We start from the raw sequence: 27,001 nt of genomic DNA, 5'->3' as shown, positions 1-27,001 counted from the left end.
TAAGTTCATGTCATATTTTATCTCCACGTCTAATCTCCATGTTTCCTGTTTTACTTTGAAAGTCTGTATTCTATGTCAGTGTATTTAGTTTCACTTCTCCTGTCCTGTTGTTAGGTTCATGTGTGTCAGCTGTGTTCCCATGTGTGGCCACTTCCCCTGATTATCCCTCATGTGTATTTAGTCTCTGTGTTCCATGCAGTCTGTGTCGCGTCGTCTGTGTTCCCACCCGCCATGTTGTCACAGCCAGTCTTAGTATTCTTAGTTATGGTTTCCTGTGCCTTCATAGTTTTTTCCTAGCTTCACTTTCCCAGTTTAGTTACCTTGTTTGCACTCCTTGTCACCAGCCACAATAAAGGCTCGCTTTCAGTTAAGTTTACTCCAGTCTACTCTCGTGTGTTCGCACCTGGGTCCACCACACACACCACCGCACGGTCTGCCCCCTCAGATCGTGACATTGAGGCAATAATTCCAACATTTTGATACCCATATAAGATCAAATTGAAATACTGTTTGCTTGACGTGTATCCAGGATTATTCCATCTACTGAACTATCCCACCTTATAATATACAGACAGCTTTTACAGAAACCCACCATTGGATTTCTAAAATCACATCTATGACAACAACAACAACAACAACACAAAAGTAAGCTGAAAAACATTGCACCTGTCTTCAGTAGAAAAGTGCCAAGAGTCATTCAATCAGAGATTAAACTATATTTTAAATGTAATTACAAGAGATCATAGACTTGAAAGGATTGAGTGATACTGCAGCTAGACAAGCTCAAGGTCAATAGAGTGGCACAGTGGGATTAGTATAAATCACATTGACTTACAGATTGTGAAAAGAGCTCAGGTTTTTAAAACATGCACATATAGCTACGGGAACCAGCTGTGTGCCATACATCTATGGTCTAAGGCACCCCTCTGCAAAGCTCAGAGGCAGGTGTGGTTTTCGGGATATAATATTGAACAAGTCTATGGCAAATCTTACTGAATGAATGAAGGGTGTTTTCACGCCTTGTATTCATTTGGCTGCTGCCGAATTTTATATCAGTGTTGTAGCAGCTGCACAAATGTGTTGATGCAGCGACAGATTGCAAATGGATTCTGTTTTTTATGGGAGCAATTAACAGCGATTACAAATTTGCAGACTTATCTGGTGGCACATATGCATTTGGTTGTATCCAACACAAAAGAGGAAGAACATAAGTAAAAAATACAAAAACAGACATGAGTGCAGACAATAACTGAAAAATGAATGCAGTCTAGGAGTCAGCTTAATCATCATCTAGAAAACCACCCTAAGGAGATAAATATTCACTCACAGCATAAGATCTTTATTTTTTTGTTTCTCTGTGCATAAATGCTACACTTTATGAAGAAGCGTGTGCAAAGCGAGGTTCAGTGCAGAACATATAACATCTACCCTCTAGCTTTTTTCTATGTTTTCATCGCAGTGAACCTTTTTCTGAAGACCCAGTTTGTCATTTGCAGATTGAAGCAAAGGTTAGTCCAAAATGTCAGCGTTTTGATGAAGATTTCCATCAGGACACACTGATTAAAGTCAGCATGAAAATTAAAAGCTCCATATAAACATCCAAGGTTGAGGAAAAAAGCTACAGTTTGGTAGCTGCATTTTAAATACACATCATGACTCCAAATGCCCCATAAGCAAGTCAAGGAAACATATGGGATGCTTTGCTTATATCTGCTGCTGATTTAAACTGGGACTTCAAACCAAATGCTAAAATCCTATCATCTTTGTTAACTGGCAAAGCTACGCAACATGACCACTACCAACATGTACCTGCTGCTCTGATAAAATGAGCCATTCGTGCTCAGTTCTACAATTTAGCTACACAGATTTTTTCTTAGAGGAACTGGTGTTTGCTGTGTTAAATCAAATACGGTGTTTTATGTTTCAAAGTTGTCCAGTTTTAATGTTTTGCACTCCTATTGTCATGCTCATGTCCCGATATTAAATAGAGCACACTGTACAATGGCGTCATCCTCAGTGTTCTTCAACACCTGCTGCCCATCTGCTATGTTGTCGGTCTAATTCCATCTTATAACCACTCTTGTTGTCATTTTTTATGTAGCACTGGTGAACCATGTTACACTTACATAACCACCACAGACTAAAAGTCTCCCATCCAAGCAGCAGCAGCAGCACATATAGCTTTTGGCCATGGTTGACCAGCTGATCAGATGTGGCTTTGTCTTGTGTTTGGCAGGGAAGTGACTACCGTTTCACCTCAGCAACCGCTCAGAGTAGAGGCTGAGCAGATATTAGAGCACCAGATGGATGTAAGGGGACATTAAATGAGTGACACTCTGCTGAGAGCCATTCTTCTTGGTGACAGGAAAAATGCCTCGCTCGGGCACGGCTGCTGCTCCAGGAGTCCATTTCACTCCTGCAGTCCTGGAGTTCTTCATAATTTGTTTTTTGTGTGTGAACAGAGATGCACAAGTGCATACTGTGGCGCATTTGTGTTGTGGATAACAAAGTGGTGCAGGAACACTGAAGACCAGTTTCGAGTGCCTGTGCTCATAGAATAATATGTGTCTGGGTGCAAATTGCAGATAGATATAAGCCGTGGGCAGGTGCAAGTGATGAGGGAGTAAGCAGGGATCTCGCATCATGAGATCTATCCTGATAAGTAGGCAGCTGGCTCAATATTGTTGTTCTGTCCATCTTCTATTGCCTTGTTCTTCTCACTTGTGGACAATTCAGAGGACTCGGTGTCCGCCACTGCTTTTCTTGACCTGTTGATGAAAGATTTATTTGAGTAGATATAAAAAGCTCACTAAGATTGTTTGAGAAGAAGCAGGTTAAGTCAGGTTAAGTGTGTGTTTCTATATTCTGCAAGAACACTGTAAAAGTTAACAATAACACATCTTTTCATCTTCCATGCAATGACTTAGTAACTAATTGCACTGAAATTGGATCATTTTAGCTTGACATTCAACCTGTAATTGCTAGCCTGGCATTTTATGATTTTTTTTAAATGTATACTTAAGAGGGAAACATGTATCAGCTGGTGGTACTGATATTATTCCCTGTGATGATAAAAACACGTAGCTGGTCCTATTTTACAATAATTGTTCTGTTAAAGTTAAATTTACTGACCTTTTCCCCTACCTTATCAACCAAAATTTTAGCCATTTGTTACCTTAAAATTTGGTCTCCTTGTACACTAATCTAAAAATTGATGTTTTTACAGGAGCATCAATTTTTAGCTTAGCGTCCATAGGAATTAAGAGGGTAGGTAGCCAGCAGGTGCTGCTAATTAAATGCACTTGATTAGCTAATCACCAACAAGTGTGACCACCTCTGTAAAAGCAGAGGTTTTAGCAGTTTGGTAGTCACACAATGTAACACAATGACCTTAAAGAAGGAGCTGTCACTACCCACCAACCTAGGAACCGTTATAAGCCATTTCCAACCAATTTGAAGTCAAGTGAGAAAGATTATTCACAAGTAAAGAACATTAAAGACTCTTGCAAATCTCAGGCATGGACGTCCCAGCAATTTCACTCTAAGATCAGACCACAATGCTCAGAAAATTTCCCAAAAAGCCAAGAGCTACATCAGAGACTCTACAGGCCTTGGTTAGCGTGAAAAGATTGAACAAGAACAAGGTTTGTTCAGAAGGGTTCCAAGCAAGAATCTTATGGTCTCTAAAAAGAACACAGCAGTTCAATTTAGGTTTGCAAAGCTGCATCGAACATTCCAAATGGCAAACATATTATGCCAACTGTCAAGCATGGTGGTGGAGGGATCATAATTTGGGTCTGTTTTTCAGCCATAGGACTTGGGCACCCTGTCCACCATGAACGCCACTCTATACATATACAGTAGAGTCTATATGTAGACATTTCAGAATATACTATGGGGACATATGTCTGACTAAAACTCCATACTGGGTCATGCGACAGGACAATGATCCCAAGCACAGCAGCAAATCTACAAAAGAATGGCTGAAAAACAAAAGAAGGAAGGTGGCACAATGGGCCAAAGTCAAGACCTCGATCCACTTGATGAGCTGTGTCAAGAAATCAAGAGAACTGTGCATAAAAGAATGCCTGCAAACTTTAATGACCTGAAGCAACATTGTAAAGAAGAGTGAGCTTTTCATCTCTAGTTTCTACTCTGAGCCGTGGAGTTGGTCATTCCAGCTGCCTGCTGAGCTTGCACACCTGACTGTCCTCACTCTGTGGCATCTATGAGTTGACTTTTATGGACAACGTCAATTTGTTTTACTGGAGGGATGATCTACACCCTAATAGAACCAATTCACAAGACTGTATACATCATTAACCATACATTATACTGCCAAAAGTCCATAAGTAATCTAAGTCCTACCTTAAATCCTGTAAAATAACAATGGCACATTTGAAATGATACTAAAATATATTTTCTAAATTAGGCTTTTAGGTTTTTTCTATTGTTGTCTTTTTCCAGCTTTCCAACTGTTTAATTTGTTATTTGTATGTTGATAATACTACATATCATTTAATTTCATATATTCAATATAGAATTTCATGAAATAAAGTATAAATATTTACACTTTCAGGTTAAGCTTGCTGAAGACTAAATTACCATTTTATTGTACAGCAAATTGAGTCAAACTAATTTCCTCAAAGCAACAATTTTATAGCCTCTAATATCTGTTTCTATGCCTTTTCTGTGTACTGTGGCTTGGGTTGGGATAATAAGGTTTGATAAGTGATTTAGAAAGACTGAAATAATCATGGAATTATTTTATGTTCTTGTAGAATATGCCACTGCGTGAGTCAACATTGCACCTGCCTGAACATTTCCTTATGCAAATTGGTGGTGAATCACATCTCTTATTACTTCCAGAAACTTCTGATATACAGGATATATTCAGTACAGGGCAGGCTTTGCCAGTTGCTATTTTACACATTCTGATCATTTTCCCACAAGGAGACATTTTACTGATTTTACTGATTTTTTTAATACCTTCCTTGATGCTTCCACCAAGCAGCAAGGATTTTTATTTATTCGTTTTTAATTAAAAACTATTCCTGGTTACAGCTAGAAACCAAACAATTATTATTATTATTATCAATAATAATAATAATAATGATAATGATGGTGAAAAGGCATAGTATTTACAGTGTTACTTACATTTACTGAAAGCTACAATGCTATTTATTCCATGAGAAGGCAGTATTAGCTGGTAAAGAAAGAATAGGGTCTTACTTTTCTCTGTTGAAGACAATGAAGTCTCTCTGGACATTATCCAAACGCTGCTGCAGCTGCCCATTCTGGGGGAGAGACAAATGTAAAAAAAAATCAACTGTGACTCAAAACTGGCAGTTGTGAAGAAGCAACAATAAAATCACGTCCAGCCATTAGTCATGGTTATTCTTCTTGTCTTGGTGCCGTGGATTTGTAATATGTGCTGGTGCACAGTACAGCGCAAATTGTTTGAATAGTGCAAAAGGTGCCAGCTGAAGAAATTCACCCAACTTATAGGACTTGTATGTCTGAACCTGCTTCATGCAGGCCTGCTCGGGACATATTTGGGCCACTTAATGATGTTAGACTACTCTAATGCCAAGACAAGGAGACAGGTGCTTTCTCACTTTCCCTAAGAGGCAGTGAGGACAGATCATAGAAATACATCATCATTATCACACTGTATTCATTGTGTGTGGGCACCATAGAGAGAGACTAGGAGACACAACACAAGAGAGAAAAATAGAGAAAAACTGAATATGTAATAACCCTAAATTCAGTGTAATAAAGCTGCCCCTGTAGGACCTTTAAGCCTTTATTGAATTTCCTAAACTGTTTAATTTTTAGGGTGTCTTAAGGCCTCATCCTTAGTAAAAAGAATCATACTCAAAGTTGCACATGCATGTATGGGCATGTGGTGCTTCCCCCTCAAGCTCAGTTAGATTGGCCCTCTACACTTCGAAATGGCTTACTTCCTGCCAAAGCTGTCACTCACACAGCCTAGCAGAGAGGTTCTGTACAGGTGCTGTCACAGTAGGGGGGGAGCAACTGGCATCCGAAAGCCATCAACTAATTTAGGGCAGGAAGACAGACTGGAGAGTAGAGAGAGGAGAGGCAAAGCTGGAGGAAAGGAGGAGCAGAAGGAGTTGGGAGTGGATTTTATGATTTTGCAAGCATGCCTGAGAGAGAGGGAGACAGCGTAGAAGTATAAAACAGCCCTATGATTAGTATACATCTTGACTGCAAGTGAGCCTCTGAGTTTTAGTGAAGGGACACTTTCAATGCAGTATCAGAAAAGAAAAACAGCAGATTTGCATGAACCCAAAAGATACTGACACAACCACCCAGACAGAGACTGTAAGAACAGGGTGCGCTTTTGTGTGAGCGATACAGACAAAAAAAAGGACAAAGAAACAAACAGGCAGACTCTCAGAGTGGGGGAACGCAGTGTTACACATTATTTGTCAGGCATGAGTTATAGATCTGATACATAAAAGACATCATGATGAGGCATGAAGAAAGATATTGTTTTCTTTCTAACAGTGTCAAAATGATGCATCGCATCTAAGATCTAAAGGCATGACAGGACCCATGAAAAAAAAGAAAGAAAAACCTTTGTCCAACATTGTCTGTACTGCTATAACCCATGATAGGACATATAGTGTCTGTTCAAGTTGCAGGGGGAGCTTGAACAAAAAACGCACTCCTTCAAAGTTGTCATGGAGCTTCTCCTTAGGGTACCGCCGGTCAGACTTGACTGAATACATTTTATGCAAGCTTATTTTTTGATGCGAAAATATATTTCCAGGGCCCGATTTACACTTTTGACTTTTGTGGTACCTCCTGGTCTTTTCCATATGGTCTCCTGTTGTAAAGCTGTGAAGAACATTTATTAATCATTTATTTATAAAATCCAAATTTGACTGAATACATCCACGTCACACCAATCCACAGGGTGCTGATAATCAGTATTCATCTGTATTCAAGAACAGTGACAGCAATGAGAAGTTAAACAACTATAGACATCTATGATGAACCCAGATGGAACTGTTATGATTAGACACTTTGACATTTACACACTGTTGATCATCATGTTTCGCTTTTTCTTTAGCAGCTTCTAAGTATAGGACATCCTCCACTTGTCTTGCCTTGTCTCTGTGCCACATGTTTCTGTTTTGGGGCCTTTACTTTTTCTGATATATTGGATCCCTATTCAGCACATTCTGAGCACTTTTAAGCATAGTTCTTATCAGTTCTATGCAGACAACATTCAACTGTATATCTCTTTTAAGCCCCTAGACGTTTCTAAGCTACAGACTTTGCAGAGGTATTCAGACTCTACTAGAAGTTGTAGGAACAGTCCTCGCTTGTGCCCCCTGACAGATTTGTACCTAAGCTCTCGTTTGCCTTTCCAGCATTAGCTACATCTTCTATTAGAAATGTTTTGGTAACTTTTGTTTCAGTTTTCATTCTGGATGCTCACAGCTTGAATCCTGTCCTAGTTTGATCTTGCTTTCATCACTTAAAAAATATTGACAAATAGAGTTCCAGTGTATCAGGCTCTGCACTGGAAATTGCTATTCATGCATTTATTCAATCACATCTTTGATTATTGTAACTCAGTGTTCACTTTTCATGAGAAAACCTCCCTTTTATTTTGAGCTTTTACTCTGTCTTGAATATTGAGGGTTAGATGTAAATTGATTCATTCCTCTGTAACTGTACAATATGGGCAGATGTATAAATTGATGGAGACAAGGAGGGAGAAGGTCAGAAAGGAATCTGACAGAAGAAGGCTCTGGCCATGCTGACATTTCACTACTTCTTCTCTCCTCTTTGTCTCTTCCTTTCTTTCTTTATTTAATGCTTTTAAAAAGACAGTTCAGAAGCTAATTGCTCCAAATGGTAGATTAAACTTTCCATTTAATGAGACAAACCAACAGGGAGTGCTCTGTTGGATGAAAGCCTAACAGGAACATTTCTCAAGGTCCATGGCTAAGGCTGAGGCTGATGTTTGTTGTGACTGGTAATGAGCAACAGTATTAAAATATGTAGATTGCCCGACACATACATGGCATATTGAATCACAGCCATTTGAGAAGATTGATATGCTGTAATTTGGGAACCGTATGTGACATAATAGTGAAGTTAGTGGTGAATAATGAAATATGGATCGAAGGAATGCTTTAACCATAATTTAAACAGTACAGACAAAAATCTTCAGCTCAGATTCAACTGCTGAGCGTAGAAATCTCTGCTGTACAAGTAGTGCTTCTTAAATTGCATGTGTTTGACTTCTCCTGATGATATTCCCTCAGAACTAAACCAAAGCCAAGTTCTGACTCTGCTTTTTTAACCAGTGGCACACGCAGAGTTGCATCCTCAGATGCACGTGCAGCTCTCTCTCTATTCCAACGAGCCATCAATTTATCTGACATCAGTGCTAATTAACTGGTTTTGCACTACTCCTATGAAGCTTTTGTTTACTCAGAGCAACCAGACATTCTATTTTTTAAGCTATAATTTAAAGAGATAGGAAATATTTGAAAGACTCAATAGAAAAAAAAATCTGTTCTTCAGTTTTTCTTACTTAAAGAAAAAACTTCATTCAAGCACATATACATTTTGTCACTGTACTATACTTTGTTTCTGTACTCAAAGAACAAAAATTGTTTTATATCCTGTGAAAACCTCAATGTCAGCCTGAAGACAGCCTTTCTCATGGTACACAGGCATTTAGGCCGAGTTTCTCTCTGTTTCTCTTTGTGTGTCTCTCCATGGGACTCCGTGATACTGAAACATGGCACTGATCGCACCTTTTAGTGCCTTATTTCCAACTCACTCCCAATGCCCCGCCCAAAAATCTGCTGTTTATTTTGAAATTTGCATTGAAAATAATGGATGTACTTTTACTTTGTTTACAGTTTCAGCAGTAACTTTTTAATCAAGCATTCACTCTCTTTTTAGCCCTATTATTGGTCACTACCAACTACCTGCTATTTCCATATTTGATGGCATTTTCATTCAGCTATATCTCATTTTCATTAACTGATGTTTTGCTAAACAGATAGTATGTGGTAGGTTTTAGCCACTTTTTGAAAATGGATCTAAACAAAAATTACAGGTGAGTGGTGAGACTGAACCAAAACCAAACATGGTGCAAATGACTTAAGTCACAAATTCCTCTGAAAATGGTCGGATACAAGGACCGGACTGAAAATGAGTGAAAAAGCATCAATGTCCAAAGAAAAAAACTTTGACAGAGCTTCAGAAAGCCAGGAGCACTGCTTCTCGAGACCAATTTTAAAAAATAGGTCTATTCTTCCAAGGTTTGGTTCCTTGGAAGAATAGATTATTTTGAACAAACACATAAAATAAAGTACAAAAACAAGATACAGCAGTGAGATTGGAATCAGACATAAACAAACTCATAATGGTGTAAATGAATGTTTTAAGTGTGAAAGGGAGTAGGTAGAGATCTTAAACAAACAAAAAACTACAAACTAAACTTTATACAGGCTGCCTACATTCTCATTAGCTACAGATATGTGCACAGAACAATAATAATGAACAATAGTAATATCCAGATGAGCAAAATGAGAACTCCAGAGAATGGAAAAGCCAAATGGCTTATTGGCAAATGGCAAATAATCCTCATATTCACGCAAGCCCATTTTCCATTAGTACCTAATTAGTACTAATTAGGACTCCGTATGGTTAGCCACGGTTTTCAGAGTTTCCAATAGGTGATAGTATCTGGTACAAGGTACTAAAATAGTACCTGCTCAGCTGGGGTTCCAAGCGATCCGAGCAGGCACTAAAATGTGACGTCGTCAGACTGCATGCCACCTATTGGCTGGTCAGTGGTGTCACTCGGTGAGTCACGAGAACGTCTCGTTCACGAAAATCAAAACTGCCATTTTTGAAACCCGGCAACAAGGAAAATTGATACAAAAAAATCAAAGCCATGGTCCCCGAGTCTGACGAAAAGCCACAGACCAAGCATCAGGTCGACCGAGCAGCAGGACGAACGACCACACACATTAGGTGGTACTCGACTGTAATGGAAAATCAGTCGATCCGAGGTGAGTCATGGTGAGTCGATCCGAGTAGATACTGATGGAAAAGGGGCTATAATAGTTTTGTTTTGTTTTCATACAGTTATATGAACTTACAGTATACAGCGACAAACAGGTTTTAATTTCCTCCGTGCAGTTATCACACAGCTTTACTCCACTGACTATGATACTGTTGTATTTACTACAAGATCTTACAGCCAGTTATTAAACATATAGCTTGTGTTTGTCTGCTGGTCTTATTAATGATTCTTATTGCTCTTTGTTGTAATATGTAAACTGACACACAGACATATAAGGAAATGAGGGATGGCTTAGAACTTTTGCACAATACTGTAGGTGGTAAATCTCTGCATGTTCATTTTAATGACTTCTTCAACATTACCACAGTAATGTTCATATAGTCATTTCTCATTATAAAGTTAATGATCATAGCCACTGCAGTAAAAACTCTACAACAAGCAAAAATGTTGCACCCAATACAATCACTAGACTATTATGGTAAACATCAACTTACTGTCACCAGATCAGGCAATTCAAACATACTAGAAACCTCCTGTGATTGCAATATGCTGAGAATCAGATAGAAGATGATTTCACCCATTTCATATTTTAAAACTTCCTTGGTATTATGAAAAATAACGGCACCAATGTACACCAACACTATAAGAAAACCAAGCGTAGCAAACCTAAAATTACAACTTGATGCACACATAGTAACAGCAACCTAGAGAGGCACATGTCCAAACAATGAGAACATAATGAGCAGCAAAAACAGCTCCAGCCCTGAACACATTATACAAATTAATTCTATATGTCAAGTTTCCAGTTTATCTCACGCATGCAATAAACTTGAATGGCACCTATGATTAGGCGAGGTGTGTGTGTGTGTGTCTGTATGTTTCAGTGTGACAATTAATTTTGTTCTCACAGCAGTCCAATTTTCTGCTGTATATTATCAGTGGTTTAACGGAGCTAATTCCATGCTACATTATGAGAGCAATGAAAGGAAGAGGGAGGCAGAAAGATAAAAGTTCAACCAGAAAAATGGATGAGGAACGGGACACTTTGTGCAGGGATACAGCAGAAAGGGGAGGAAAGCAAAGGTTGGAAAGGAGAAGAGGAGAGGAGGAACATACAAAAAAAGAATACAGACGGTTTCAAGGTAATGAGTAAGAGGCTGGAACAGGCATTAGGGTAGTTTTCTTCATGCAATATTGATCTGCTGTGCTTCAGCAATGGTACACAGACCCTCTCTCTTACACACACACACACACACACACATACACACATATATCAAACACGCACAATCTTTTTTTGTCTGTCTCTTATAAGCATCCATCACAAGTGGCCCCAGTAGCCCTGCGTAAATGGATATGGTAAAGCACTGCACAAACACAAACTGATATTTATAGCCAGTAAAGTGAGTATTCCTCCTGACAGCTAAGCACACACTGCAAAATATGATTCCAGAAAAGGATGTTTGGCCACATCATATTGAATAGGCTCCAAACATCAAAAACTGCATGCAAATAGAATCCCTGAATAGATATAAGATGGGAAAACTTGAAATGGGTGTACATGGAAAATAGCAGGAAGACCTGAGCTTTTTGTACACAACATTTATAAAAAAAAAATCTGTTTGGTATTTGAAAAGCAATTTAAAAGGAAAGACAAATGCCCCACTGTTCAGTGACATTATGGTACAAACGTCACAGTGGGCTAAAGTGATGCTTTCAAATCTTTCTCGTGTAATGTGCTCACATAAATGATCACTTCAATCATTCATCCCTTACTTACTAATAAAGCAGGCAGAGTGGGATATTAGCTACTTGCCGATCTTTCTGTATCAGCATTTTTAGCAGCCAATAAATTCAAATAAATAAAGGAAAGGAAAAATGTGAGACAGATGTGGTTGATTCTGCTCAGATCAACCAGCTGCAGAGTTTGAGTTAACAACTAACTACACATAGAAATATCCGTTTCTATGAAAGAGTTATTCATTCCATTGCACTCAGTTGCCAAACAACAGTTTATCTATTGTGTTTAGCAATTTTTTTTTTCTGTTTAATTTTACCTGGTTGTTGTAACAGCTAATACATAATCCATACTGTTGGCTAACACCTCAACTGCTAGCCATTCATTTTGGTAAAGACATCCCAGATTTTTAACTCCCACATTTGGCTACTAATTTCAAGTGTTTATCTATCCATCCATCCATCCATCCATCCATCTTCATCCGCTTTATCCGAGGCCGGGTCGCGGGGGCAGCAGCCTAAGCTTATCTATTATGTTTAATTAATTTGTTTAATCATCTTATTTTTTCTACACATACATCCACATCTACTACTAATCCACACCATTTAGTTAGCTTCTTTACTTCCTTAAAATTGGCTCCAATATCAGCCCATTAAAACTAAATTAAACTAAAATGCAGTTTCTGATTTTTACGGCTAATTGTTCCATGTAACCCAAAGATACCTTTGTTGGGAGTCACTAGCGCTCTAACATAGCCATCTTACATTTCATTTTGCCTAAATACTACTAGAATGAGTCAAAAGTTGCTTCCCTTTAGCGTTCCCTTAGACAGAAGAAACATTTCTTTGAAAGTCTGCTATTATTATTTCTTTAGAACAGGTGACATTCTCTCTGACAAAATGGACCAAGTGTTTAGAAATGTTGTTTGGCCACACAGTGAGATATTACTGATATATACACTTAGACAAGCCTCCACAAGCAGCTGTCAGCTTTCATAAAACATGGTGCACTTTGAGCCAGCTCACACTTCTTATTGCAAACTGGCAAAGAGTGTGCTCTGGAGTCTAGACCACACAGATTGCTTCACTTCTATTAAAAAAGGAATTCCATAAATTGTTCCTCTGTGCCAAAGGGTGAGAGTCGAGCCAAACTTAGTAACTCTGGCATTGGCTGTATGCGTGCGTGCAACAGGTTAGATCGTGGGCCTTTTTTTGAAGTGTGTGTGCCAACTGTAGGTGTTAAGTATCTGATATGTTTCTGTTGTGTGGTAAAGTATGAACATATCCAACACACATTCCTCTACAATTTATATGCATCTTATTCTAGTTTGATCTTTCTGAGTTCATACTGTCGTCATGAAAACATTGTGTGGGTATGTTCTCCGATATCTCACTCGACCTTTTACCTTTCAGTCTTTTTCTTCATTCCTCATTAATGAAAATAATGAGAGAAAAATATTCTAAACCAAAAAAATTAAAGTGAAATGTTAGTTTCCTAAAATAAACACAGTTGTAAAAAATGCATTATCAATCATCAATATCAAACATATGTTAACTACCCTAACATAACATAATGTAAATATGATCTAAATGTATAAATTTATGGCCTTACCTGCGGAGAGCCGTCAGAGCCATGCTCCTTGGTTTTTCTAGCAAGTCTTTTCTTCTTCTTGTGAAGTGGTTTGGACTCCAGGATCATTTCCTCCAGCTCAAATGTGGGGTCACAGTTTAGTCTTCGCCTCTACAGTGACATATTCAAATAAAGAAAGACATATAATCAAAGGCATAGATGTGGCTATTTTGGTGTCAAAAAACAAGACAAAAAACAAATGGCAGTGCAGGTTTCCATGTTGTATTAGAAACATGATGAGGAAAATTTAGAATTTTGCATCAATAAATGTTTTGTACTAGTAAATATCTGACAATGAAATGTTCACCAGTGCTTCAGAACACAGGAATATGTGATAAAAACAAACTGAAGCAAGGTAAGACTGATAAAAAACGTTGAGTGCTATAAAGTTAGGAAACAAAACATAAGGGCTGAGTTTTCCCTCAGTGTTCAAACATTAATAGTGTGGAAGGGATTAAAGACTGTGCATGTGCCTATAATTAAACAGAAAGACACCGTCAATTCCCCATCGATCCTCTGTGCCTTTCCTCTGCTGTGGTAGCCTGACCGCTGGGGATACCAGCTGCTCTGCTCTGCTATAGACTGAAACTAGATAAAGTCATTTAGTTAACTGTTTACTTCCAACAGTCATTAATCTCTATGCTGGTAGATGCTGCTGGTAGATACACATTTTAGCTGCTTTAGCTGCTTTCAGTTGTGTGTAAGACTCTTTCTGTTGTTCTGCATCTGCACACTCTGCCTGGATATCTACATTAAGTAGTTGGGCCAACTTAAACAGCAGGGGGCAGTGTTTACAGACAGGGTACAAAAGATTAACTGAACAGTGGCTACATCTTCATCTTCATATCTCACTACCCGCTTTCGGGTAAATACCTGAAATACTGGTATGGAAATAAGTATTGGAAACCTGCGGAAGAAGAACTTTTGGTATTCATAATCCAATACTTTAAAAAACAAACTTGTGTCATTATACACTAAATAAGCTTTAAGGTCATTTAAGACTTATATGGATGGATTATATAAAGTGTGGTATAGGTTTGTTTAGGTGCTCCTTACTTTGATTTACAGCAATGTTGCATTTGTGTCATTTAAATGTAATACAGCAGAAAAATAAACATTCAGATGTGAGCATTGTGCTGTGCACAACACTGTCACAGTGCTGAGTTTATTTCTGATACTCACATTTGGAATAAAACCTGGAGGGACCTGCTTGCTGAGCACAGCATCCCAGTTGACGTCTGACATGTAGTCCAGATCCCGTAGCTCTGCTAGACAGGAAATGCGTTTCTGGACATCTATGCACAGCAACTGAAGGCGACAAAAGGATTAGAGTAAGAACAACTGTCCACGGGGAGGCATGGCTGAAAAGTTAGGAGCAGAGTCCCACTGAGACATGAGCACATGTTTGCCTTTAAGGATGTGTCTGAGAATGAGGATACAGGGACAAAGGGGGTTGGAAGTACTGGAGAAGGGACATGCGGAGGGAGCTTGAGAAAGAGGGAGGAGACAACAAGAGGTGGAAAAAAATGAAACTCATATGGAAAGCTAATGGTGACGGGATAACGCAGTGGGTTGTGAAGGATAAAAGATGAAGGACAAATTTTGTGGGCATGAAATTCTTCCCTTGCATTTTCACATTCTTTACATCTCTTTCGTCTCTCTCTATACTCTCCTGCTCACTCCCTCATACACATATACACATGCAACTGGAATGCCAATGAGCTTCGAGGAGTCTGAGCACGAAGCAATGCAACAGTTTGACTGCAGTGGATCGCTGCCAAGATAAAAGCCAAATCCTACAACAGCCGTGCAGCCTTTAAGCATTACAACAAGACGAAGACACATTTGACAGCTGAATGACATACTGAATAACACGTAAACTATTCTAATTTTAGGCTGGTATTTATAGTGCTTATTCACACATACTGAAGTATAAGCTTCCCTGTGTCTGTTTCTCTGTGTCTCTCTACGTTTTCAGCTTTAGCATTTGTTCTGGAATAGCACCTTATTGATTTATGTATGCAAGTAACAGCTAACAGTTAACACTGTCATTCACCTACATCACTAATTTAAATGTTTTGAATACTGATTGTATTCCATTATAATTCTAAAGTTGTGCTGCATTCAAGTGAAGCTGTAGCAATGAAAGTGACCTCCTAATTAAGATTCTGTAGCCTCAGTGTGCTGGTGTCAGATATGGATAATGGTCTTCCCAGAGGAGATAAAGATTTCCCACACCGGAGAAAAATTCAAAATAGCGCATGTCATACAAAATAGCAAAGACACCCACTGACAATAAGAGTACCAGGAGAAACAAAGGCATGAACAATATAATTTGTTTATGTTGCTGTTTATTATGCATTTGCTGCTTGTTTACCTTTCTGAGAAGAGACTTCATCTCCAAAGACCAGGCTGCTGGGTAACTAGGATGGACCTTGTGAAATGTTTGCAGGATCTCATTGGCTGGTGTACTAGATTTCATCACATATGGCCTCTGAAATAAGGAAAGTAGAGCAAAAGGCAGGTGAGGGGATATGGTGTTACTGACATGACAACCTGAGACTGTCAGTGGGAAATCGATTGCTAAAGCTCCACTCACAGAGGCCTCGAGACCAGTGACCTCCTCGCAACCACCGTCACGCAGGAAAAATGTGTATTGCCAAACTGATTGGCAAAAACCTCCTTGTGATTACTTTGGTCCCTAGCTGATTGCTGTGATGACCTGTACTTTGCATAAGCTGTAAAAGCTGAAATACAAACTGGAAACGGAGGCTGTTTGCTTTTAAAGAAAAATCTGCATTTTTTATTAAATGCACTGGCTGCAGTGCTAAGGTTTGTGTGTCAGTCTTCAAAATTTACTACTGCTCGGCTACTAGTTAGCAAAAAACTGAGGCTGGAGAAATACAGGCTAAGTAACTGTGACCTATTTAGCACTCTCAGCATTCAACCAATGGTCAAACCCAGGGGGAAAGTAAAGATTGAATTAAATTATTATAATATTATGAGTAATATATTATAATTAAGAAGTGGTAGGAGTTTCAGCGAGAGAATGGAAGTTGAAAAGATGCCTGAAAGTAGATAACAGGCAAATAATTTGTCACATCCAACAGACCAGTTTTCAACACCCAGAAACTGACTTTTGCCTTATGGATGATGTTCGAACGTGTCAGTCAAATGAAAAATGTGTTAAAACCCAGAGGAGACAAAGGGAAGAGGTGAATATGTATTGTCTTGGTAAAGGTGATGTGCAGAGAGAGGAATAAAAGAAAGTAGGGGAGATAACTAAAGGAACTACCCAAAGACTACAGAAGTGAAGCTATGTCATTTCTAGGTATTAATAATCTGCTGAATAAGTGATGGTTGTAAAAGCAGAGGACACAGCTTTGTGGGATGATGAAGGCAGCAAGAATATGCAACTTTTGAGGTCAGATAAAGGACAAAAAATTCAGAGGAGGTAATGGAAGGGTTAGAAAGAAGATATTACAGCCAGAGTGAAGACGCAGCTCTAAAGTCAGAAAGAGGACAGAATGGGTTTTTTTATAAAGGGGAGTGGAAAGTGATTGTTATGGAAATATTGTGAGAACAGATTTTCCTCATGCAGAAATAATCTTACAGAAGACTCAAATATGAAGTATAAAATATAGATGCATTTATCACGGACACACTTCATATCGAGAAGAAGCGATAGAAGCACAGATGTTGCAGCAGGTATGAAGGAAGGAAGGCAGTTTATCCTTCCAAAGGGTGTTTTCCTATACCCCCTCCTATTCCAGTGCTCCAGATAAGAGAACAGAGTGAGTTTCTACACTGTCAAGAAGCACCTGGACTGTCCTTGAAGCCTCTACAGAGACAAAACTGATGACACCAAACAGAAGACGGTCAGGTCATAGTGTTCTAAAAAAGACTCCATCATACCTGACCCTTTCAGGCCTCCTGGGAATAGTGAGACCTCTCTAAAGAGAGGTGTCAAGTCCAAAAAAATCCATAACGTTGACGAGATCTAATAACTTTGAACAGTTAAAGATACATAGATGTGTGAGAAGAGAAAATTTCAGTAAAAGTTCATGACAGTTTCCCATAAGTTTCAAAGACTTAGAATCCTTGTCAGTGCAGATGGAGGTTACTGTAGTTTATGTAATCCTCCTAAAATAAGAGAAGAAATTATGCAGCTGCAGTTGGATCTGAGTCCACAACAAACACACTGCTCTAATAATACTCAGCCTAATGGAGTAGGAGGACTGAGGAAAAAGATCATGTCCTGTGTTTGCTTCCATGACATCCGAACTAAACTCTCCAGGTGGGAAGCGCACAAGATAAATAAATATTATTTTGAAAATCAATTCCAATTATATGGCTCTCTGAATAACTCAGATTCGATTTTCTCACTCTCCTGCAGCGATTGGTCTCGCACCACGACTAAACGATTAAACATCTTTCCCAGTAAGGTCAGCTTAAACGTAAGATTCAATTATAACTTCATCTTCCTTTTGTTTTGTCGAGGCTGTCTAAACTCCTACTAACAGGATTTTTCTAGCACTCAGCGTCCTATGCATTATTGAATGCAGCTAAGTGTGTCAGACCGCACAGAAGTAATCTGTGATGTAGACATTGTGGTGTACTCCGTATGTGTCTACATTACCTGTCCTCTTAGTAGCTCATAGGCCGTAATCCCCAGTGACCACCAGTCAACAGAGAAGGAGTAGCCGGGGTGGGACCCCTCGAAGGACTGAAAGAGCTCAGGCGCTGATGGACAGAAAAATATTGTACAACATAAATAATGCATTATACCATCTTATGACATCTTATGTTATTAATGTTTTTTCATTCCCTTCTCTCGGGCTGTTTGGATGGGTTTATTTTAACGGTAGGATTCCTCCAGACATGAAACAGGGGGAGGCCAGAGATAAATAAACTTAGCACAAAAAAGAAATGTATGTTTGGCTGATCATTTTCATTGTTGTGACAATGCTTCTTGGCAATAAATCTTCTACCATTGTTTATTTCCGCTTAAATCAGGGGTGTGGAACTCCAAGCCTCAAGGGCCGGTGTCCTGCAGGTTTTAGATATCACCCTGGGTCAACACACCTGAATCAAATGTTTAGCTCATTACCAGGCCTCTGGAGAACTTCAAGACATGTTGAGGAGGTCAAATCAGCTGTTTTAGATCAAGGAAACGTCTAAAACCTGCAGGACACGGGCCCTTGAGGCCTGGAGTTACCTATCCCTGCCTTAAATAATGCCACATTTGTAAAGAAAATACATTTTTGGATTGACCAGCAGAGTTGCGCCCATGAAAACCTTTTCTCTCAAATCTTCTCTTACTTAAGAACATATATCATATAGCAAATATACTAGAAAACATATTTGATTTGATTTGATATACCTTTATTAGTCCCACAAGGGGAAATTTCATAAGGCTGCCGACATGTATTTAAAAGCATCAGTACAATATAATTACTTATATTTACTTTTTTATATTTATATGTATATGATAATATTATTTTAACAAATATGAAACAAAGTACCTTCCATTTCTTTCACAGGTAGCGAGAGAACCGTAATGAGCATGTGCAGAATTGCCCCTTTTTAAAAGATAGCTAGCAAGAGCACTAACACAGCAGAGAGGAAGCTAACAGTGAAGTCAGCACTTTGGAGGTATTTCACGCTTGCTAGGCTAACAGTTCTTTGCCTGGTAGCACTTTTGTACTCAATCTCAAACAGTGGTCAAGTGAGGTAACTTAAGTGTCATCATCTCAACTGTTATTATTTTGTTGTACCTGTATCTTTTTCAACACTTCCTTTTTTCTTTCTTTCTTTCTCTACTTTTTCTTTAATCATAATCATGAGTTCAGTAAATTATATACTTGGATGTATTTATTTGTTACTTTTTTTTACACAATTACAAATGTTTAGGTCAATGTTCTCTTGCAGATAAAATAATGATTCCTGGTCTTTTTTCTCAGAGGGTTAGGGTTAGGTAATTTAATTAACGACTAATTTAAAACAGGCGTAGCATCTGTATCAACATACCCACAGGCATAACGTCTGTACATGTCATTTAAGTTGTTTAATACAAGGTGCCTTGGTTGCTTGTGCACAAAAGAGATGAAGTCATTTTCTGTTGAGTATTTTTTTAGGGTTCAATGATGGAAAGCATCAATTTCATTCTTTTTCCCAGGGGTAAAATAAATATATTGACATGCTCTTTGAACTATATTACATCAGAATATCTCTGTAATGAATAACAGATTAAGAAAAACAACCAATTAAACAAATAAAATAGCTTTTTTTCCTCTGTGGAAGCGAATCATCTAGTCATCTGTGATTTTTAATAGTCAGTAGAAAAGCCTTCTGTGACTAATCTCTTACCCTTTCGTCTGCGGATCTTTATCTATATTACACGCAGAACTGTGAGGAACTATACTCAGAAACATGCACGCTTTCACACAAATCCTCCACCTCTCCTTTAGGTTTGCTCTGCCTTCTTGCTGAAACGGAAAAAGTGTAGCTTATCTACTAAAGGTTCTTAGAGGAGGGGAGGGAGGGTTCTTTTTTTCCCAGAGCAGCCATGAATTATCTATTATACCGAAGAGAATTCACCTGGAATCTGGTCGCACATTGTTCCAAGATCATATTGTAACCTGAATGCACAATTTATAAGGGAAAAAGAAAACAAAAAAGCTCACAATTCACATGCCCCCTTTAAGCATGCACGCAAACACATCCAAACACGTGGTCATCATTCATACTGGCCTCAAATCCTATTCAACCTATCTGATCTCTTTGGAGCTGAATCCACATAAGCCTGATTTAAGACTCATGATAAGGACAAAACTGAAGATGTGCTGGAAACAAGTGAAAGCAAGTCCTTTATTTAATTTTATTGTATGATTTTTACAGTATGCAATAAAGACTCAATAATGTACTACATATATATTTACATATATATTAACTACAAATATTTTTTGTTATTTTTTTTGGCCCCATTAAAAATACAAATGTAGCTTCACCTTGTTCACCTTAAAATAAAGTTTTATTTATTGGATTTGGTTTTTATTAATAATTTATTAAAATGACAGATGTTAATTCACTCAGTCAAGCTCTGTGAACTATCCATCTTTCATCTCTTTATCATGTGTATTTAAATATTTTTTAAACAAAAGAGTTTTTGTTCTTTTTAAAACTACCGCCTCAATCTCAGAGCCGACCCTGCAACAGCATTTGCACAATTCTTTTTCTAACTGAAAATTGAAGCAGCCTTTGGAACATCCAGCGGTGGAAGCCCGCTTCACCGAAAGCTGACTAACCAAAGATTTATTGTGTTGATTTCTTAAGATTAAAGGGCAGAGTTTCAAACCGTTTCAATTCCAGTAGCCTTTTCTTGTCAAAATGTCATTTTCTTACCCATGTATGGTTTGGTTCCAGCAATGGATGTTGCTTTGAGGTCGTCTTTTACAATGGCTGCGATGTTGAAGTCTGTTAGATGGACGTGCCCTAAAGAACAGAGAGATTATGTTACCTCAAATGACCGTGTCTCATTCTTGACAACTGACCTGTGTCATCTTGCATTGCAATATAACACATACTGCAGGGATTGCCATGCACACAGATACTGATATAGTGTGTTATAAAACCAAGAAGTTTAAAATGCATTTTTCTATTAATTCCCATTTCTTTTGCTGTTTTTTTGCAGTCTGAAGTATTTTCAGGTACTGGTGTGTGACTTTTCTAAAGCACATGGAAGAATATTTGGTTTTCTGTTATTATCAAAGGAGCTCTGTTAATGAAGTTGGATCACTGTGACAGCTGTGTAGCAGAGCTTAAACATCGGTTGACACTCAAATGGTGCTTGAGTACGAGTAAGGCTTTATTGTTTTTCTTTGTGTTTCCACCTTTTTTCCTGTGGGTATCACAGTGGTTAGCACTGTCACCTCCCAGAAAGAAGGTTCCTGATTTGAAGCTCGTGGACGGATGTGGCCGTTCTGTATGTCTGCATGTTAGGGCGACTTTTGTTGTGATTTGGCGCTATATAAATAAAATTGAATTGAAATTGAATAGGGCAAGTGGTGTCCCTAATTTGGCTGTGGGTATGAATGTGAGAGCGTTTGTGGTTGTATGTGTCTCTCTGTTAACCCTGTGGTGGACAGGCAAACTGTCCATGGTGTACCACACCTCTCACCCCAGCACAGCTTGGAAAAGTCCAAGACCCCCGTATACCTAAAATAGATCAGCAGTTAGAAATGATCTCTCTATGTTTTCATCTGTTTTTGCTTTACAGGAGACAGATTTAGACAGGAGATTTAGACCGCCAGAGTGAGAAGAAAAAGACAGCTGTCCTCAAAATGCTGCACTGCTAGGACAAAATGATCTAGTTTGTCTTGAATAGACTTTAAGCAAACTGTCAGTCTCAGACCAGCTCATTGAGAACCGGGGTTTCCATTGCCTCGGCTGAGTTGAGTTTAAGGATGAGCACAGTCTCTGAGGACCGGTAACACGTGCTTTTAGGCTAATGGTTTTGCCACGGTATTATTAATTGTTAATTTCTCAAGATTGAAGATTCCTTTTAGTAATTATTGTGCTTCATAAGGATATAACAAAATGGATCTACTCCATTTTTGCTACTAACAAGAAAAAAAAGCAGAATTTACAAATTAATAATAATGATAAAAATTAAAACATATTATAAGTGATGAAATGTGGAGAATGAATTCAGCTCAGTCTCAGCCTGAGGAAGGAATTAGCAGAAACTTCTCAATCAACAGGGACAATGGTGGCAGCAGGGTGAACAGGATGTGGATGACATTGTTTTGGCATTATGCAGACACCTCACTGATATTACTGTGTTAATAGCATTAATCAAAAGATGCAGAGCCTTCTAGTTTTGAGCTATGCACGAGTTTGGGAATTTAGATAGTTCCTAGTGCTCCTCCTGCATAAGTTTACAATAACTTGGCAAAGGACTTTTGCTTTGTACGTTTCCTGTCTTAACTACAGTCTTTTCTGAGCTTTGTTTACAACAATGGAGAAGTGTGATGACAATGACAAGTTCTCTGTGATATAGAAAAACCCAGGAACCTCAAAGAGCTCAGCTTACTCCACTTCACATACACTATATTGCCAAGTATTCGCTCGTCTGTCATCACATGCATTTGAACTTGATTGACATCTTGTTCTTAATCCATAGGGTTTAATATCAGTCATAAACTGATTATGGTGAGAAGGCCTGGCTTGCAGTCCTGGCTCTGATTCATCCCAAAGGTGTTCTATCAGACTGAGGTGAGGACTCTGTGCAGGCTAGTCAGGTTCTCCCACACCAAACTTCCTTATCCATGTTTTTATGAAACTTGCTTTGTGCACTGGTGCACAGCCATGTTGGAACAGGAAGGGACCATCCCCAAACTGTGGTTTAGCCCAACTCCTAAAAAACAGCCATACACCATAATCCCCCCTCCACCAAACTTTACACTTGGCACAGTGCAGTCAAACAATTACCATTCTCCTGGCAGTTGCCAAACTCAGACTCATCCATTAGGCTTCCAGAAGGAAAAGCATGATTTGTCACTCCAGAAAACACGTCTCCACTGCCTTAGATTCCAGTGGCAAAGTGCTTTACACTGCTGCGTTAGACTTTTTTGCATTACGCTTGGTGTTGTAAGGCTTGGATGCAGCTGCTCAGACATGGAAACCGATTCCATGAAGTTCTGTATGAACTTTACTTGAGTTAATTTGAAACCTATACGAAGTTCGGAGGTCTGTAGTGATTGACTCTGCAGAAAGCTGGTGACCTATGTGTCCATCAGCATCCGCTGACTTTCTCCATGATTTTATGTGGCCTAACACTTCGTGGCTGAGCTGCTGTTGCTCTCACTCCCTTTGCTATAATACCACTAACCGCTCACTGTGGAATATTTAGCAGCAAGGAAATTTCACGACTGGACTTGTTCCACAGGTGGCATCATATCACGGTACCATGCTACAATTCACTGAGCTCCTAAGAGCAACCCATTCTTTCACAAATATTTATAGAAGCAGTCTGCATGCCTCAGTAGTTAATTTTATACACCTGTGGCCATGAAAGTGGTTGGAACTGCCGAATTCAATGATTTGGATGAATAAGTGAATACACTTGGCAATGTAGTATACATTGATTTAACAGTGGAGTGTGTATTTGTATTTGTATGAGTACTTTTTTTTTCTCAAATCAACAATCAACTCCCTATTGTTGATCGTGTTAAGCAGCAGGATTTTAATGAATTGCTTCGAATACCTCATAAGAGGTGCGTCACAACAGTTGGGCATCCATGGAATAGTTGCCAGTTACAGTGGATGGATTTAATAAAGTAGCGGCTCTTGACTCGTGGGGTGCATTATGAGTTAAGCTTAAGTGGATCCCTGGGTGATTCTTTTTATTTTAAAGTACCTTTCCCACTGTCCCTGCTTGTGAGTGTTTAAGTGGCCACTGAACAATGGTTCAGCAGGAGGCCTGGTGGCTTAGTTATCTAATGTGTTTTATGGGATTACCACGACAACTGTCAAGCTTTGCTTAGGCCATATCCTGCTGCTGCATAGCTCTTCTATTTTTAGTATGGCTTTCATTACCAATACCTCACAACATGCACCCAAATCAATTTCTTGGATCCATTTTTGTAGCCACAGTTATGTGTATTAACACTTACTGCAGGGCCATACAGCATAAAGTTTGAACTTTTCCCAAAAAGTGACATCATCCAGTAAATTGTGCACTAGATGTGAGATGTAAGCAACCAGAGGTTTCTTCATTAATACACTTTTAACCAATGACTGTTTTCAGGTAAAATGCCCATCTGAGGACTGAAAGAAAACTACCCTTACAGTTTATTCTTAAGTGTTATTTAAACAGCATAACACAGTGCATCTCTCTTTTTTCCTAAAAAAACTGTCTAGAACCTCAACTAAATCAGCACTGTTGCCTCGTTTCAGTCTTTTTTATATTAATATTATTACACTGAAAGCATTTGAGCCAAAAAGGATTTTGTTCTGCATCAGAAATATTTGGAATTAATGTGTTAATATTCATAATCTTTTTGATCTGTGAGCTGTTGTTGAGGTAATGCCAAAACAAAGACCATGGATTGAAGTCTGCTGAAATAAGCCATCCCAGGTTTTTCTCAGTCAGTATCTCGCTAGTGTAATAATCTTTGTTCGTGACATCGGTGTCGGGTTGTCTCACCGGAGTGTGTGTAAACTCTGCAATCAGGTGCCACTTTTTCCACCTTCCAAATCCCTGTGTGCCTAAACGCTGTTGTGGAATCTGATTTATGCCACATAATACCACAATGAACAAGAAGCAGTTGAGCTGTCAAATCATAATGGTGAAATAATGAAAAAATAAAGCATACCTAATTGTTTTAATGAAGACATTATTTAGCCATGGAAACATGCTTTGCCTTCACTCAACACATGCAGAGACTTAAAGTAACCTCAAGCACACTAATCATTAATGTTCCTCATTAAGGTAAAAGCCGGTACTCCGCAACACCAATTTCAAGCACAGTGATCGTTTTTTATGGCGTGAAGATTGCTAGTTGACACAAACATGGAAGTCGTTACTATTTTAGCTTGCAGGTGTGGATTAGCTTGAAAGCGCCCTGCTTTCTCTAAAACAGAACGATCGCATTCTACCTTTTATGAGTCAGATGTGAGCTGACGTGCCATATGTATGCAGAGGCAATTATCAGTGTTTGTTTGGTAGTGGAGAAGAGACTCGTGGTTTCAATCACAATATTCTTTTAATGTGCTGTGTGTCCGTTTTCGTAGGAAAGGTGCATATAATCTCACAGTGGATAAAATAGACCTGGGCCTCCTGGAGCTTCACTCAGCATCCTAAGTGCTATGCTGTTTAACAAAGCAACGTCACATGTGCACGAGTAAATTGTTTTTCTCTATATGAAGCAGCTCCCAGAGGGATACAGGAGCACAGGTCAATTCCAGCTTTCAAAATGCAGAAGCAAACAGCTTGCTACCCCCCTCTGACACCTCATGCTGTTTTAGACTTCAGTGAAGAGGTAAACTAAAGGTCTGTGCAGGAAAAAAACAAAACAAGAGTGTGGGCAGAATGCATGACGAGGAGAGAAGTGCTTAGTGAGTTTTAAAGGACGCACACACATACAGACAGGAACCACAAGTGAACGTCTGTTGTCCTGTGGAAATTAGGCAGGAGCTGGCAATGCTGCCTTTTTTTCTTTCCCCTCCCTCAAATGCTCTTTCTCTCTGCTTCTCACTTTTATCTCTGTTCTTTCCTTATGCATCTCTGTCTGTCTTTTGTATTTTTTCTCCTTTGATAAATCTTTTCAGAAATGTGTGTTCATCACTTTCCTCCTTTGTGTTGTATCCTCGCCTCACGCTCTTTCTCTGTCTGTCTTTCTTTGTCTGCTTGTTGTGACAGCAGGGCTGCCATCCCACATATCCCCTTGGCTCTCTTGAGCAGCTGCCCCATGCCCTCTGATATCTAAGGAGTTTAGAGGTGTGTGTCTGTGTATGTGTGCACTACACTGCAGTATATGAACAAAACGGACACTTTGATGTGAGGCGACTTTTTAACACAAAGGAAATAATTCTCCAGTGTAGTTAGTGAATTAGTTATGCACTGATTTAAATATCAGCAGTGCACTGCTAGACAGCCTTTCCTATAATGATAACCAACAAAAACACCGTAAAGTCTTGTCCCTGTTAAGCTAGATTTAAAACCTACTGCCAAGCAATTAATGCATTTACAGTCCTGTAACACGGTGAAACAGAGAAAACAGGAATATGGCAAACAAACTAACATGACCTTAAAAGACAAGTGCAAATAAATATGAATATAATAATAAAAATATGATAAATGGATAAATAAGATATATCATTTTTTGTTAATAATGCCATGTTTTTACTTGTGTACGAGTGGTACCTGTAGCCCGTTCAGGTTGCACAGATAGGCCAAATCTTTCAAAATTGCGCACCCATCACATTCTTCACAAGAAGGTTTGTTGTGTCTCTAAGGACAGTTTAAAAAGGGGTGGAGATACAAAGATGGGTGCTTTCAAACACAGAGCTGGACAGGGCCACAAAAGGCCATCAACGCAGCAGCAGGATTAGAATCTGCTTTTTTGTATGAGGAACAGGAGGAGCACTACCGGAGCCCAACAAACTGACCTCCAGCAGGTTAATTATCTGTCAGAAAAAACCCACTAAGGTGGCACAAGAGCCCGATATCCTTTAGTGGGACCTGTTCTCACAAACCAAATCTATCCAACTCAGTTTGCATTTGCCAAGAATATACCTCACAAAAACATCCACCTGGACGATGCTGCATTTGAAATTTTGTCTCCGGACTCTTTCGCAACTGTCTGCTTATGCTTCTAGATTAAATCCCTGAACTTTAAGTGACTGTGTGTTATAGTGTCATGATTGAGTGTTCCCTCGTATAACAAAATTTGGAATTCAAGCCTATTTTTGCCGTTCTTACATAAGAACTATTCCCATTCTTTTCTTCACAGTGAAGAATACAGAATAATAAAACGTCGTCT

The 27,001-nt window shown here is 38.9% G+C and overlaps 1 protein-coding gene across 2 annotated transcripts in view; it reads right to left on the bottom strand.

Annotated features, from left to right (window-relative positions):
* Nucleotides 1-453: 453 nt before the first annotated feature.
* Nucleotides 454-27,001, bottom strand: part of stk32a (serine/threonine kinase 32A) — a 62,303-nt gene continuing 35,755 nt past the window's right edge. For both annotated transcript variants that reach the window (XM_003446931.5, XM_019364178.2), the window contains exons 7-13: nucleotides 20,859-20,948; nucleotides 18,094-18,197; nucleotides 15,832-15,948; nucleotides 14,637-14,762; nucleotides 13,437-13,565; nucleotides 5,233-5,297; nucleotides 454-2,768 (exon numbers count right to left, since the gene is read on the bottom strand). In XM_003446931.5, coding sequence (XP_003446979.2) covers nucleotides 2,651-2,768; nucleotides 5,233-5,297; nucleotides 13,437-13,565; nucleotides 14,637-14,762; nucleotides 15,832-15,948; nucleotides 18,094-18,197; nucleotides 20,859-20,948 — 749 coding nt within the window. In that variant the 3' untranslated portion in view covers nucleotides 454-2,650. The remainder of the gene's footprint in view (nucleotides 2,769-5,232; nucleotides 5,298-13,436; nucleotides 13,566-14,636; nucleotides 14,763-15,831; nucleotides 15,949-18,093; nucleotides 18,198-20,858; nucleotides 20,949-27,001) is intronic.

This window comes from Oreochromis niloticus, linkage group LG10 (genome assembly GCF_001858045.2).
Source record: "Oreochromis niloticus isolate F11D_XX linkage group LG10, O_niloticus_UMD_NMBU, whole genome shotgun sequence".
Classification (NCBI taxonomy): Eukaryota; Metazoa; Chordata; class Actinopteri; order Cichliformes; family Cichlidae; genus Oreochromis; species Oreochromis niloticus.
The sequence above is the reverse complement of the archived record's forward strand: the minus strand, read 5'-3'. Positions and strand labels throughout refer to the sequence as shown.